At 41.0% G+C, this 11947-nt stretch overlaps 1 protein-coding gene across 1 annotated transcript; it reads right to left on the reverse strand.

Moving 5' to 3' along the window:
- Positions 1-385: 385 nt before the first annotated feature.
- Positions 386-10797, reverse strand: LOC149064593 (uncharacterized). The gene is made up of 4 exons (XM_089255168.1): positions 10242-10797; positions 8041-8392; positions 4781-5021; positions 386-3192 (listed from the first exon to the last, which is right to left on the reverse strand). Exons 1-4 carry the CDS (start codon positions 10341-10343, stop codon positions 1296-1298), a joined length of 2592 nt encoding a protein of 863 aa, XP_089111294.1. The 5' UTR covers positions 10344-10797; the 3' UTR covers positions 386-1295.
- Positions 10798-11947: the final 1150 nt, after the last annotated feature.

An 11947-nucleotide genomic window follows, 5' to 3' on the forward strand; every position in this document is an offset into this window, starting at 1 on the left:
GGTCGGAATGATTCGTTTATTGACAAGGGATTTGCGAAAAATTCACAAAATGAAACGCTTCATAACGCGGTTTTTTTGTTTTCTGTTCAATATGTCTGTCAGGCCCTTAACTAGGCTTAGCAACCGGGGTCCCCGCGCAAAATGTACACTTATTTTGCATAATAATAACCCTTTCAATAAGGGCCAAAGGAAAAAGTCTGCCCCAGGGTCCCGAGAAGGCACACTACGGCCCTGATGTCTGGGCATAAAAAATGTTTTACTAAATGTGAAGGCGCACGCCTATAAAAGGGAGTGGACTCATCGTCCTCCATTACAGCTCCTAGAAACCCTAGCCTGACCTAAGACGCCTTCATATACTTCATGTATTAAGGAGTTCTAGCCTGACCCATCCGGCATATTTATGCGAAGTGTGTCGTCAATATTGCTGCAGCCAATAACTGTTCCCTATGCCGTTTTTTCACGATTAGACGTCACTTTCAACAGAAAACTGGTTTGGCCACTGTAAACTGGAGGTTGGTGAGTCCGCTCGGTATATATATTTTAGGCGCCTTATCTTCCATCTTTGAATGAAAAAAACTAGTTTGCGGTTCCAAGTGAAGTACTTATGATAACAGTAGAGATACCCTATATGTACTTTGGAACCGCTGATACTTTCAGTCGTGAACTCCCTCGGAAATGTTGGTGTCTGCCATGGAGCCCCCCTCCACTTAATCTGCAATACCAACGTCATCTGCTGGATTGCAAAAGAACTAAAACAATGTTTCATACTTCTATCGAGAGAGAAAGAGAGATGTCGCTACAAGTAGATTTTTTTTTCAAATCATAGCGTAATTACTACTGCAGACCATCACCGTTGAAGTGGTACTTTAACGCGTTAATTTAATTAAAACTTTTTTACCTTTGTGAAATTTATTTATATTAATTTTTCAACGTAGCATTCATTAAATCTACAATTATCGTGAATCTCTAGTAAAAAAGCAGTGGACCTCTGGGGGGGGGGGGGCAGAACACGATGGGGGTTCTAAGGGGGGGAGAACTATGATCTGAGATCTCTACGTAGCCTGTGTAACCAATTCACATGCTTACTCTCGAAAATCATAGTACCGAATTTCATTATCACTAGGCTCCCTTTGTAATTTAAGTGATCGGGCGGGCCCCATGTATTAAGACGGTCGTGTGTGTGCACGTATAGAGGAAGGTATGCGCGAGAGTGTGTGTGTGTTCACTCATACTTCAGTGTGTGGTTGATGATCGAAGAGTTTAACTTCGTTACGGTTGCGTTCCCTATCCGAAGATCAGCTTTGAAGATCGTCCATGTGCACATAATCATCGCAGGCTCCGCTTCTATCTGGGAGGTCAGTTGGATTTCTGGCTGCATTGTCATCCCGAGCACTGCGTCGATTCAAAGGTGGAGTCATATCAAAATAATCAGAGGAATCTTGCCTATCGAACCCAGGTGGCGTTCTCTCATTTCCCTGCAATCGATTGTGTTCAAAGGCGTTGATTATCTTGAAATGTCTCTCGATATCGAGACAGAGAGACTTAGATTTCCTTCTTTGGTGGTTTTGGTAACTTGAAATGCGGAGGGAGCTCTTCGATCTCTCGCGGGACTCTGAATTGCCGCAGTCACACGTGTCTGCATTCTCGCCTTTGTTCAGATTCTCAAGCAAATGTTTCAGGCAGATTCGTCGAGTTTTCGAAAAGTCCCACTGCGGCAAATCCACTGCTGGTGATTCGATCGCCGGAGATAGTGATACTTTCTCGTTTACGTTTCCCTCTTCGGTCGCTTTCGTAGCCAAGGGCTGGAAAGGGATCGGAAGCTCTCCATCAGACGATGGTGACAGCGAATCCGCAGGAGAATTCTTCAAAGCAGCTTTCCGGCGAAGCTCTGTTCTGTCGTAATAGAAAATAGGCTGGGACGTCGTTCTCTTGATTTCGGAGGATTTTTCAGTTTTGTTATCTCGCGGACTCGTGTTTTGGACGTTTTTATAATCGCCGGCTAGCTTCTTCTCTTTGGCGATGATCTTCTTGAAACCTTTGACGGGATTCAGCCAGCTGGTTGGTGAAGCCTTCCTACGTCTTTCCGGGGTAACTGGAGAAGAGGAACTCGTCAGCTCGACATTGCTGAGCACTTTCTGGATGCTTCTCGACAACTCTTTCAGCTGGAGGGAAGACGGTTTCCGCAATTTATTGCGAGGTGGCGGTAAAGGTGGTGGTGGCGAGGGCGATTTTTGAATTTCTTCACGATGCAAATCATATTCTTCATCATCTGGAAGTTCCTCGTACAATGTTTGACCACCAATGCTGCCACGCCCCTGAAAATTGGTGGAAGAGGGTATGTCCGCGTAAACGTGCGAATCGTGTGATAAAATCGAAGCGACACTTCCTCTCTTATCGTTAATGTCACGCTGTGTATGTTTTGTATCGGTACGAGACTCATTTACTGGTAAATCATCGGCCAGTTCTCTGACGTGCGGAAAAGAGCATTTTATGCCGAGTGATTTTTTGGCAGAAGTGGTATCATCATCTGCAATCGATGCGGTATTTTCATATTTGGCCTCATCAGTGTCACAGTGATTGTATCCGTTCAAGTGCACGAGCCGCTCCTCTTGTTTCTGGAAGAATTCCTCCCACAACTTTGGCCACATTTGTGATTCCCAACTAGAGTCGCTGCTGCCGCTGCTCGATCTCGAAGACCCACTTTGTAAAGATGGGTTAGTCGGGGTCAAAATGCCGCACTCGAAGATGCTACTTGAAATGCCACTGATAATGAAACTCGACGTCGAGTCGTCACAGAAACTGTTCAAATAAACGCGATCCACACCATCAGCGCATTCTGTTTCATTCATCTTTTTTTCTTGCATCCCACAAGCATTTCGATCATTTGTGATCGTTGTTGCATTGATATCAGGTTGCTGTTCTATTTTCATCAACAGTTCTTCAGATGAATTGTTACTGAAATAATCAATAACTTGATTTTCTGGTGAAACACCAACATCAACCTTATCAAAAGAAAAGTCGCGCTTGTTATTGCATTCTCGTTCAAGTTCAGTGACAGCTACTTTTGATGGCGGTAATGGTGGTGTCATGGTGTCATTCTTCTCCAGAATTTTGACCTTCAATTGCTCAGCAGCTGCGATTGCAGTTGGTGAGTAAAAGGCCAAGACGTGGCGACGAACAGAATCCCCTGATCTAAAAAAATAAATAAATAAAATGGGAATTCATTAGCTAAAATATCAGCAAAAAACTGATACAATGCACTGCATTAAACGCTTTCATTCAATATGCATGTAGAACTATACACTTTCATCACGATGGATCAACAGCTGCATGCTCATCACTGCCATAGATCTAGGTGTCCCAATGTGAAACACCGATAGACACATTGGTCAAACACAAAGGGAGGCGAGAACCTCTTGCCCTGTGCCAGGGACGCAACTAAACACTTGTCAGCCCGGGCAAGCATGTATTTTGACGCCCCTTGGAATGTGTGTGTAAAGAGTCGTTAAACGGCAAATTCGACGCTTCCATTGATCCAGTGCCACGGATACCATATCCGCTTTCTTCCCAGTTGCGCCCCTGCTCCATGATGGCACTATCACCTACTGAAACAGTGCCCTTAATCTGGGATCCAGACTTTTCACGGGATCTTCCATAGTGAATTTATAGCATGGAAAAACAGAAAAATTATTGAAACTGTCCCGGCCCCAAGGCTGGAGCCCTGTCAGCACCACTCTTTGGGCACGGTCGTTTGCAAGAGCAGTGTATGTACATTTTTTACGGTATGCTCCAATTTGCTCTTTTCCTCTCGCTAATAATTAGTTAATAATAATAATAATTATTATTATTATTATTATTAATCGCTAATAATTATTATGCTCTCTCTTTGTTCTGTAAAGCATCCCGCGGACTTCTCGTGGAACCTTAGGCAAATAATGAGATTTTCCCTTGTAAATGATATATGACGACGTAAATTCCGAATGAGATGCCTTTGCATCTTATGTTACCAGAACGATCTTCGTGAGAAAATGTATGCCAAACAGATGAAAATTGCTACCATGCGTAAGTACATTAGTTGAAGTAATCCAGTTAACGCTCGTTATAACGACCTCACGTTATTGTGACCATTCTATTACTCATTCTATTACCATTACTCATTACTCATTACCATTCCATACTCATCCACAACGACCGGTAGTATGTCCCACACGTTTTCAAAGAATGACTATCATATGTTTTACTTTCGATATAACGAACCCCCCAATATAACGTATATTTTCGATGGGACGACGGGGGTCGTTGTATCGAACATCAATTGTATACACAAGGATAAAAACGTACAATAACCACTTTACGACCAAAGACGTAACATTGCGTCCGAACGCACCTCTCCTTATCATCTTTGTTGATTAAAAGTTATGCGCTTTTTACCTCCGTCTATTTCTATACTCCTGTTAGTGATTTTTTCCACATGTGATGTATCTTTCTACTATATCCATATAAGAGCGAAAGAGAACAGGTAGGGTGAGGGTGAAAAGAGAAATATACTTCTTACGTACTCTCTTATCAACTTATCTAGTATGCTGTTTTCCTTTCATTTGTTTTTTTATTCTCCTTCTTCCCTTTTTCTAACGTGCAGCTAGATTATGACAAGGTTACCATATTTATCGTCGATTGGTCAAATAGAGATCATCTGAATTTCTTGACAATATCTTGTGAGCGAAGAGGTTAAAAGAAGTCGCATTTATCAAGGGTATAAATATATATCAAAGGTACATACTTCTTGCTGGCACCTAGGACGATACCGAAGACACCGCTCGGACCTCCCTCGTAGTCGACCCGAAGCAGATTGACATCGCGGACGCTGCTCCACTGCCATGTAGCTATGGCCCGGCCGATGTGAGGATGGACAAGGACGATTTCGTCTTCACCGAACGACATGTAGCCATAGGCACCTAGGAGTCCGTGATGAAAATTGTACATTGTATCGATGAGAGACACTCGGTGCCTTTCCTGCCACACTGCAAACACGGAAAGAAAGATGTCTCACATAGAAGGAAAAAAACAGTCTCATCTCATACCTAAACGATAAGTGGGAATTCGTATTATTTAGACCAACTGTCACGATATTTTTTAGGGGTGAAATAAATAATTGGAATAATAAGCGCACGGGTGACGACTATAAGTGACTTAACCAACACCTTATCTAAAGTATACAAGTAAATTTACATTTTCAGGATCTAAGCTGGATCTACATCTATTTACAATGAAACCAGCGCTACTGAACACTCTTTTCACTGGCGTGGGAGTTTCAGTCAAACGCAACATTCGTTTCGCTAGATGTGATAAAGCCGAGAATTGTGTATCATGCATTTTCCACCAGAAAAGAGAGGATCGCCAAAGTCATCATCCATTTCTGGTATTTATAGTTTCAATTCATTTTGGAAAAGGCGTAAATTTTCGCGAATTTCAACAGGAAAATAGTTATTTCACGGGATCAAAACAAAGTTTCTTTCGCTTTGCTTGCATACCACCTTGCAAATTAAAGGGAAATTGATCATTACTTTCAGTCTCCTTTGTAGCTTGGAAAGCATTTTCCCAAATGGCCTCTCTTCGTTCCCTGGGTATGGTATCCAGTTGAGGGATTTAAATCTGGGGTCCAGCGCTGTAACTATTTCACACTTATCAAGACAAGGCCAAATCTTCATTATTTTTTTTAATGTCATTCACTATGGTGGCTTTAAAACGAGGAATGATTCCTGAATCATCTTCAGTTATACGCATCCGTGCGTCTGCACACCTTGCTGTATAGCCTTTAATTTGCATTCATCTTGTCTATTCTCCAACTCAGTTTTGTTTGCTGGACTATGCATGAAGTGATCTACGATTTTACTACAGAGACCAAATAAATTAGAAATGGCTGCAACAGCAATCGCTTTGTTCAAACTATGCTACAGTGTTTGAGCCGAACAGAGTAGAAATTGGTTTCTTTCACACCATATGTTACATTCCTCGCATTATCAGTGCAAATTGTAATTACTTCAGTGGAAATTTTCCACTCAGTTATCATTTCTTGGAATTCACGTGCACACACACACACACACACACACACACACACTCAAAGTGTGATGTTCCCTTACTTCTTTGATTTGTAAAACAGCATTTTGAAAAGTCTATGTATTGTCGATAAAGTGAGCAGTAATTCCAAGGTAACTTTTATTAGCCACCGACGTCCAAAAATTCACGGTTAGACAAACATATTCAGCACCTTCCAGCTTTTCTTGCTAAAACACAATTAATACCCGAAATATTTCGTGGTTTATTTGCGTCATTGCACCTCGTGTTCTTAGCATATTAATGTTGTCGTAAGCGTGACTCAGGAAAAACGTCAGAAAATTTAATCAAGTATCAAACAAACATGTATACAGGGTATTCTGTAAGTCCTAACTCAACCTTTATGTCATCAACCGTTCATCGTAAAGGTATGGCTCAATTTAAAAAATTCTCAAAATGTGTTTTAACAAATCACCTACCAGTTGCGAGACTGAAAATACGGTGTGTGCCACAAAATAAAAAATCTAAATTTTTATATGGACGCCCTGTCCAAAAAAATCCAATTAGAGAAAGTTGTTGACCTGTTTTTTCTCAACAAAAAAATTACACGTTTTCAAGTATGATGTTCGCTGAGATATTTGAGTTCGAACATTGGAGAAAAGTTAGGAAGAACAGCATAAATGAGGGAAAGGAGCATTGTTCGTTAGTTTACGCTGATTTTTCCCAACATTTCTCTAATTTTTAATTTCAAATATACCACTAAGAAACGTGAATATATTTTTTTTTTTGGCTTCAGAAGAGACAGGGCAACAACTTTCTCTACTTGCGTTTTTTAGGATAGGGTGTCCATATAAAAGTTTAGATTTTCTATTTTATGAAACACTGTATTACTGTATTTTCAATCTCAAAACTGGTACAGGGTGATCAGCATTTTTTCAATTGATACCATTTCCCTACGACAAACGCTTGATGAAATAAAGACCGAGATAGGACTTACCAGACACCTGTATATTGTTATACGGCTGGAATTAATACAGAACAATACCGAAGAATAATTCATGTTTTTAAACAATGTTAAAAAACTATAACTTTTTTAGTTTAGAGTTTCTGGATTTATTTATAAAAAACCAAAATCAATTACCAACGGTAGCAGAAAAACCGAATTAAATAATAAGTATAAGTGTTTATAAAAATAATTAATACAGATTATTAATGTAATTTGGTTCTTCAGTTTAATTAGTTTATTAATTAATTAGGTTTTATTCTTAATTGCGGGAAAGAAAACCAGGGTTGGAAACTGATTATCCAAGGAGTGCAGGAAAGCAAAGCGTATTGCACTGGGGGGGTGCGGGATGGAAAAAAAAGTCAAGAACTACTTTTCTAAAGCCAGCGAAAAAGTTTAGCCGTTCTGTCCGGATACAGAACTCCTGATTTAAAGAAGAAAAACAGATTTTTTTCCTAAACAAATAAAAATTAATTTGCCAAGGTTCAATAACAAAAGTTTTAATCGAATTAATCGAGTCGATTAACTCAACTACGATTTTTAACAGAGATTAATAATTGATCGATTAATCAGACCAGCCCTACTATTAACGATCAAGGACAAGGTATCTTGTCCAGACGGAAATGAAAGAAATTCATTCCAACTCTCCCTGTCTTTTACCTCATGTTTCTCATCATCGCTAAGCTTTATTGTAACCCTATGAACAGAAACTATTGTTTTTTTCTTTTTATCTTTCTATACTCCAATGTTTAGTGGTTTCCTCCATCCCCACACGTATAATGTAAAAGAGAGCAATCTACTGCACTAATCTATTTTTCTCCTTTTTCTAACATATGAAAAGAGGAAACCAGTATTTTGAATATTATCGCCGATACTTGATATACAGATCATCTGGATTTATTGCCAAAAGCATGTACATCAAGGGGTTAATGTCAGCAAGTAATGAAATTTGAGAGAGAGAGAGAAAAAAAGAGAGATGTTACCTTCTTCAAGCAAAACCAGAGGCGACGGCGGTAGCAGGGCGTCCCTGATGGCCGTCACCCAAATTTCGGAGTTTCTCTCGTCATCACCAGCCAAGTAGACGAGGACCGAGGCTGGTCTGCTTTTGCTCTCGCTATGTCTCATGATACCGAACGACCTACAAGAACGGGATTTCGAATCGCATCTGAAGACCGACACTGCTCCGTGTAGTTCAACCTCGTGCAATAATTCGCCTTCTTTGTGCTGTCCTTGGTTCGACGATGCATAAAACTGAAGCAACACGTCGTTACCGCTGTCGCAGTTACTTTGATTGATCCTGCTAATAAGCGCTACGATTCGCAGCCGATTCCAGTTCTACGGGAGGGGGGAACAAACAAAACACGCGATGAAGAGCAAATAATTAGCCGTAATAATTACAGTAAAATGAAAAATTAAAAGATTGAAATAAAACACAATGAAAATTTGTGTACGTTTTCCGTGTTGGAAACAACACTCACATTTGTGAGGCAAATTTCTCAATTAGAGCTGAAGAAGGTTAATACCGAGTCAGATTGAAAGTTGCTTAAAAGAAAAGGCGACGAGAATCCCTGCCAATAAAAATACTGACCAATTACAAGTAACTGTCTCGGGCCTGATGGCAGAGGTCCCATTGTTTCATAAGCCAGTTTAGGTCCAAGAAAGCCTTCCAGCTCTAGGAGCGGTCAATACTTACAGTGTCCTTTATCCCAACGTGCAAGGTTAACCTCTGCTCTTTTGGAGACTTTGAAGGGAGAAAATGGAAACAGATAGAAAAGTCACGTAAGGCAACACGTTCAAACTGTAGAGTGGGTGCTACAGTACTTACCATCGAAATTTGGTGAGAAGACTTGTTTGATGGGATACATATGGATGTGTGTGTGTGGGTATAGAACGTTTGTTTTTTATGGCACGGTGCCGTTGCACCGTCTTGCAATGCTCTTGATATTATACTATTGATATAGACTTCAGTTCAAGTAACTCAATCAGTTACTACTACTAAACCATACATGCACCTCGTCCATATTTCTCTGGGGAACTTCTAATGAATTGGTACATGTTGTAATGCGCGTGTATATGTTGTGAACCTAACGTGAGGTTTGTTTCTGTTTATAATAGTGTTGCCACCTGCCATCTATTTTTCGAACAATGAGTGAAGTGTAATGATTAAAGATTTGTATTGTTGTACGCTTGTTTCTTTCTATGGCGAGGCTTTTCAATGGGGAGGTCGGCTCGCATTCGCGCTCCGAAGTTGGGAACCAAAGAAAACCAACTTTAGCCTACCCCCCCTGTGGCACCGGTGGGATTCAATCCCGGTCATCGCGATGTGAGTTTGTCACTATGACCACACGACCTCCACAGTTAGAAGCAAGAAAGTGTGATGCATCTGTGGGTGCTCGGCTTGAGCTTCAGAAAAATCACTTGGCCCGGGGGCCCATGATGTTCTTAAGACGGCCCTGGCACTCACAAGGGTGGGGCTAAAGAGACTTCAATCAACAGCGGTCCTTGGTGACCTTCCTCGATGAATAAGGGTAACAGCTGATTGAGTTCCTTGAACTGAAAGCTTCATCAATAGTCAGGTGCATTGTAAGACGTTGCAAAGTCTGCATCTACATTGTGCGGTGTATTTCACCACATAGCAAAATGTGCTGTCTATTTTATCTAGGGGCGTCGGAAGTGTTTCGAACTTGTGACTGTTCGAACCGTCTTGAACTTCGTATAGGCAATTTCGATTTCTAAATCAATTCTGCGGGTTCTCGGACCCGTTCTACAAACCTCCGTGGGTGCTCGAGCGCCAAGAGCACCCTCGGCTCCGACGCCACTGATTTTATTTGCAGCTCCGTCATATTTTCATAATATAATCACTTAGTACAGTGTTTCCCAAAGTGGGTAATATCGCCTCCTGGGGGCGATGGGGGTGGTTCAGAGGGCGTTAGAAGCTATTGATTTAGTTTAGATTCTATGAGCTGCCTTGATTAGTGGGGGGAGGGGGTAATGAAAAAAAGGTGAAGAAGGGGGTGGGTGACGGAACGAAAAGTTGAGAAACTGTGACTGACCCGTTAAGAATCCCAAACCGGGGCGAGGGAACCCTGGCGAGATAAATTAGATGTTATGGCAGAAAAAAAACACAGATCATTTTAAAACATAATATCAGAATCGTTTCTGAGATTAATAAATAGCCACTTGCCTTTTTTATGGGTTTCTTCGGATTTGGGAATTTGACATCTATTAGACCCTCTTTGACGACTTCGTGTAACGTTTCACTTTGCGTCACTTCCAACGTTGACATCTCGCAAACGTTTATTAAAGGCAAAAAAAGTTCAATTCACCGATGAAAAATAATGATTTATTTCTAAAAGTTCGAAAGAACTTGGCTTTCAACTAAAAGTCACTTTATTGCAGCTCATCTCACTATCAAGGAAATGATAGTGAGATCAAATCATCCAGTGCTTGACGCGACAAAATAACGTCGCCGTAACGCTGGATTTGCAAAAAACGTCACGAAGTGGACTCGTTCACCAATCACGATTAACCCTAAAATGAGAATTCTCCGTTTTCTTTTTTTTTCTTTTCCTTATTAGCTTTGTTTTGAACTGTAATTGAAAAAATGTTGAACGAGAGAATAATCGACACACACGTCTCTTTCACGCAAGCTTTCGATTGACTGAATTTCTGCATATCACTCGTTCGGCTTATCTGACGTCCCATTCTATGTATGATCTTGGCCGATACATCCCGATAATGACACTTTTTAGAAGCCCATAATGTACATTTTTATCTGTTCTATTTTATCGCAGCGTTCGCTGATGAGCACTATTGTATAGCTTCGAAAAAATCCCACATGCGGCTTCCAACGCGTGCGTGAGGGTGGGGGGGAGGGAAGAATATTTTCGGAGTTTTCCTTTGTTCTAATTGTCACAAATGAAGAAATTCAGACCTTTGTTCTTCTCCCTCGTCACAGATTTCAGCGTTTCCATATAAGTTCCGCTTGTGAAATACATAATTATGCATATCTTACACTTCGCTAAACATAAGATAAGAATTTATCAAGAACGGGCCATTTTTGGATGAGCCTTATTTTTGTTGGCAATCCCCGATTATGTTCTTGCCCTAGGTCAACATTTTTTGTGGGGGGCTGCAGCCCTTTACGTTAATTTTCTGCTAACTTTATTTTTTTGGAAAAATTATTTGAAAAAAAAGTATATGGTGAGCATAGATATAGATCTCCCATTTTAGAAAAGTCTCTCCGCAGACAGCAGGCAGATGTTCAACGTGATACTTACAAAACATGAAAATTCAAGCAAAAGCATCTTTCGAGAGACGGCTTTTTCCTCAGCCCAGGATATCAAGGAAACAAATATTTTTTTGGATATTATGCTGAGGTGAACTCGAAGAGAAAAGTCATCTTGTCTCCACCGAACAAAGGCTCTCTTGCATACTATGCTACCTACACTATTATTTTACCCCACACACTCACCAACTCTGGTCATATATCGCCATACGGCAACTTCCAACCAGTGGAGGTGGGTGGGAAATAAAGGGTCCATCGGGGTGGTCTCACCAAGTAAAGAACTTGCTTCTAACGTTCTACGCCCAGATTCGAACCCATGGACGTTAATAGCAACCTTCACAGTTGAAGACGAGCATCTTACCACGGCCCCACACGAGCGCTAACTGCGCCGCTGGAAACACGACCCTACCTTCCTTATTTAACGTACTGTGGCGTGAGGCGCTGAAGTACAGACTAGTAGTTTTTAACTTCAAGAAATGGCCCCCAGGTTGGGCAGTAGAGTGATAGACGGCTTTTTTCTCAGCCCAGAATATCGACAGATATTTTCTGGATATTATGCTGAGGTGAACTCGGAAAGAAATAAGGGTGGCAGGGGCGTGTCT

This window comes from Pholcus phalangioides, unplaced genomic scaffold (genome assembly GCF_987345545.1).
Source record: "Pholcus phalangioides strain wild (caught in Gottingen) unplaced genomic scaffold, Ppha-v1.0 ptg000042l_1, whole genome shotgun sequence".
In the NCBI taxonomy this organism is placed as follows: Eukaryota; Metazoa; Arthropoda; class Arachnida; order Araneae; family Pholcidae; genus Pholcus; species Pholcus phalangioides.

Coding starts and splice junctions, on each gene's coding strand:
- LOC149064593 (XM_089255168.1), bottom strand. CDS start 10,343: ATGTCAACGTTGGAAGTGACGCAAAGTGAAACGTTACACGAAGTCGTC. Junction 8,393..10,241: donor CGAAGAAACCCATAAAAAAG/GCAAGTGGCTAT, acceptor CCCCTCCCGTAG/AACTGGAATCGGCTGCGAAT. Junction 5,022..8,040: donor TCTGGTTTTGCTTGAAGAAG/GTAACATCTCTC, acceptor CCGTGTTTGCAG/TGTGGCAGGAAAGGCACCGA.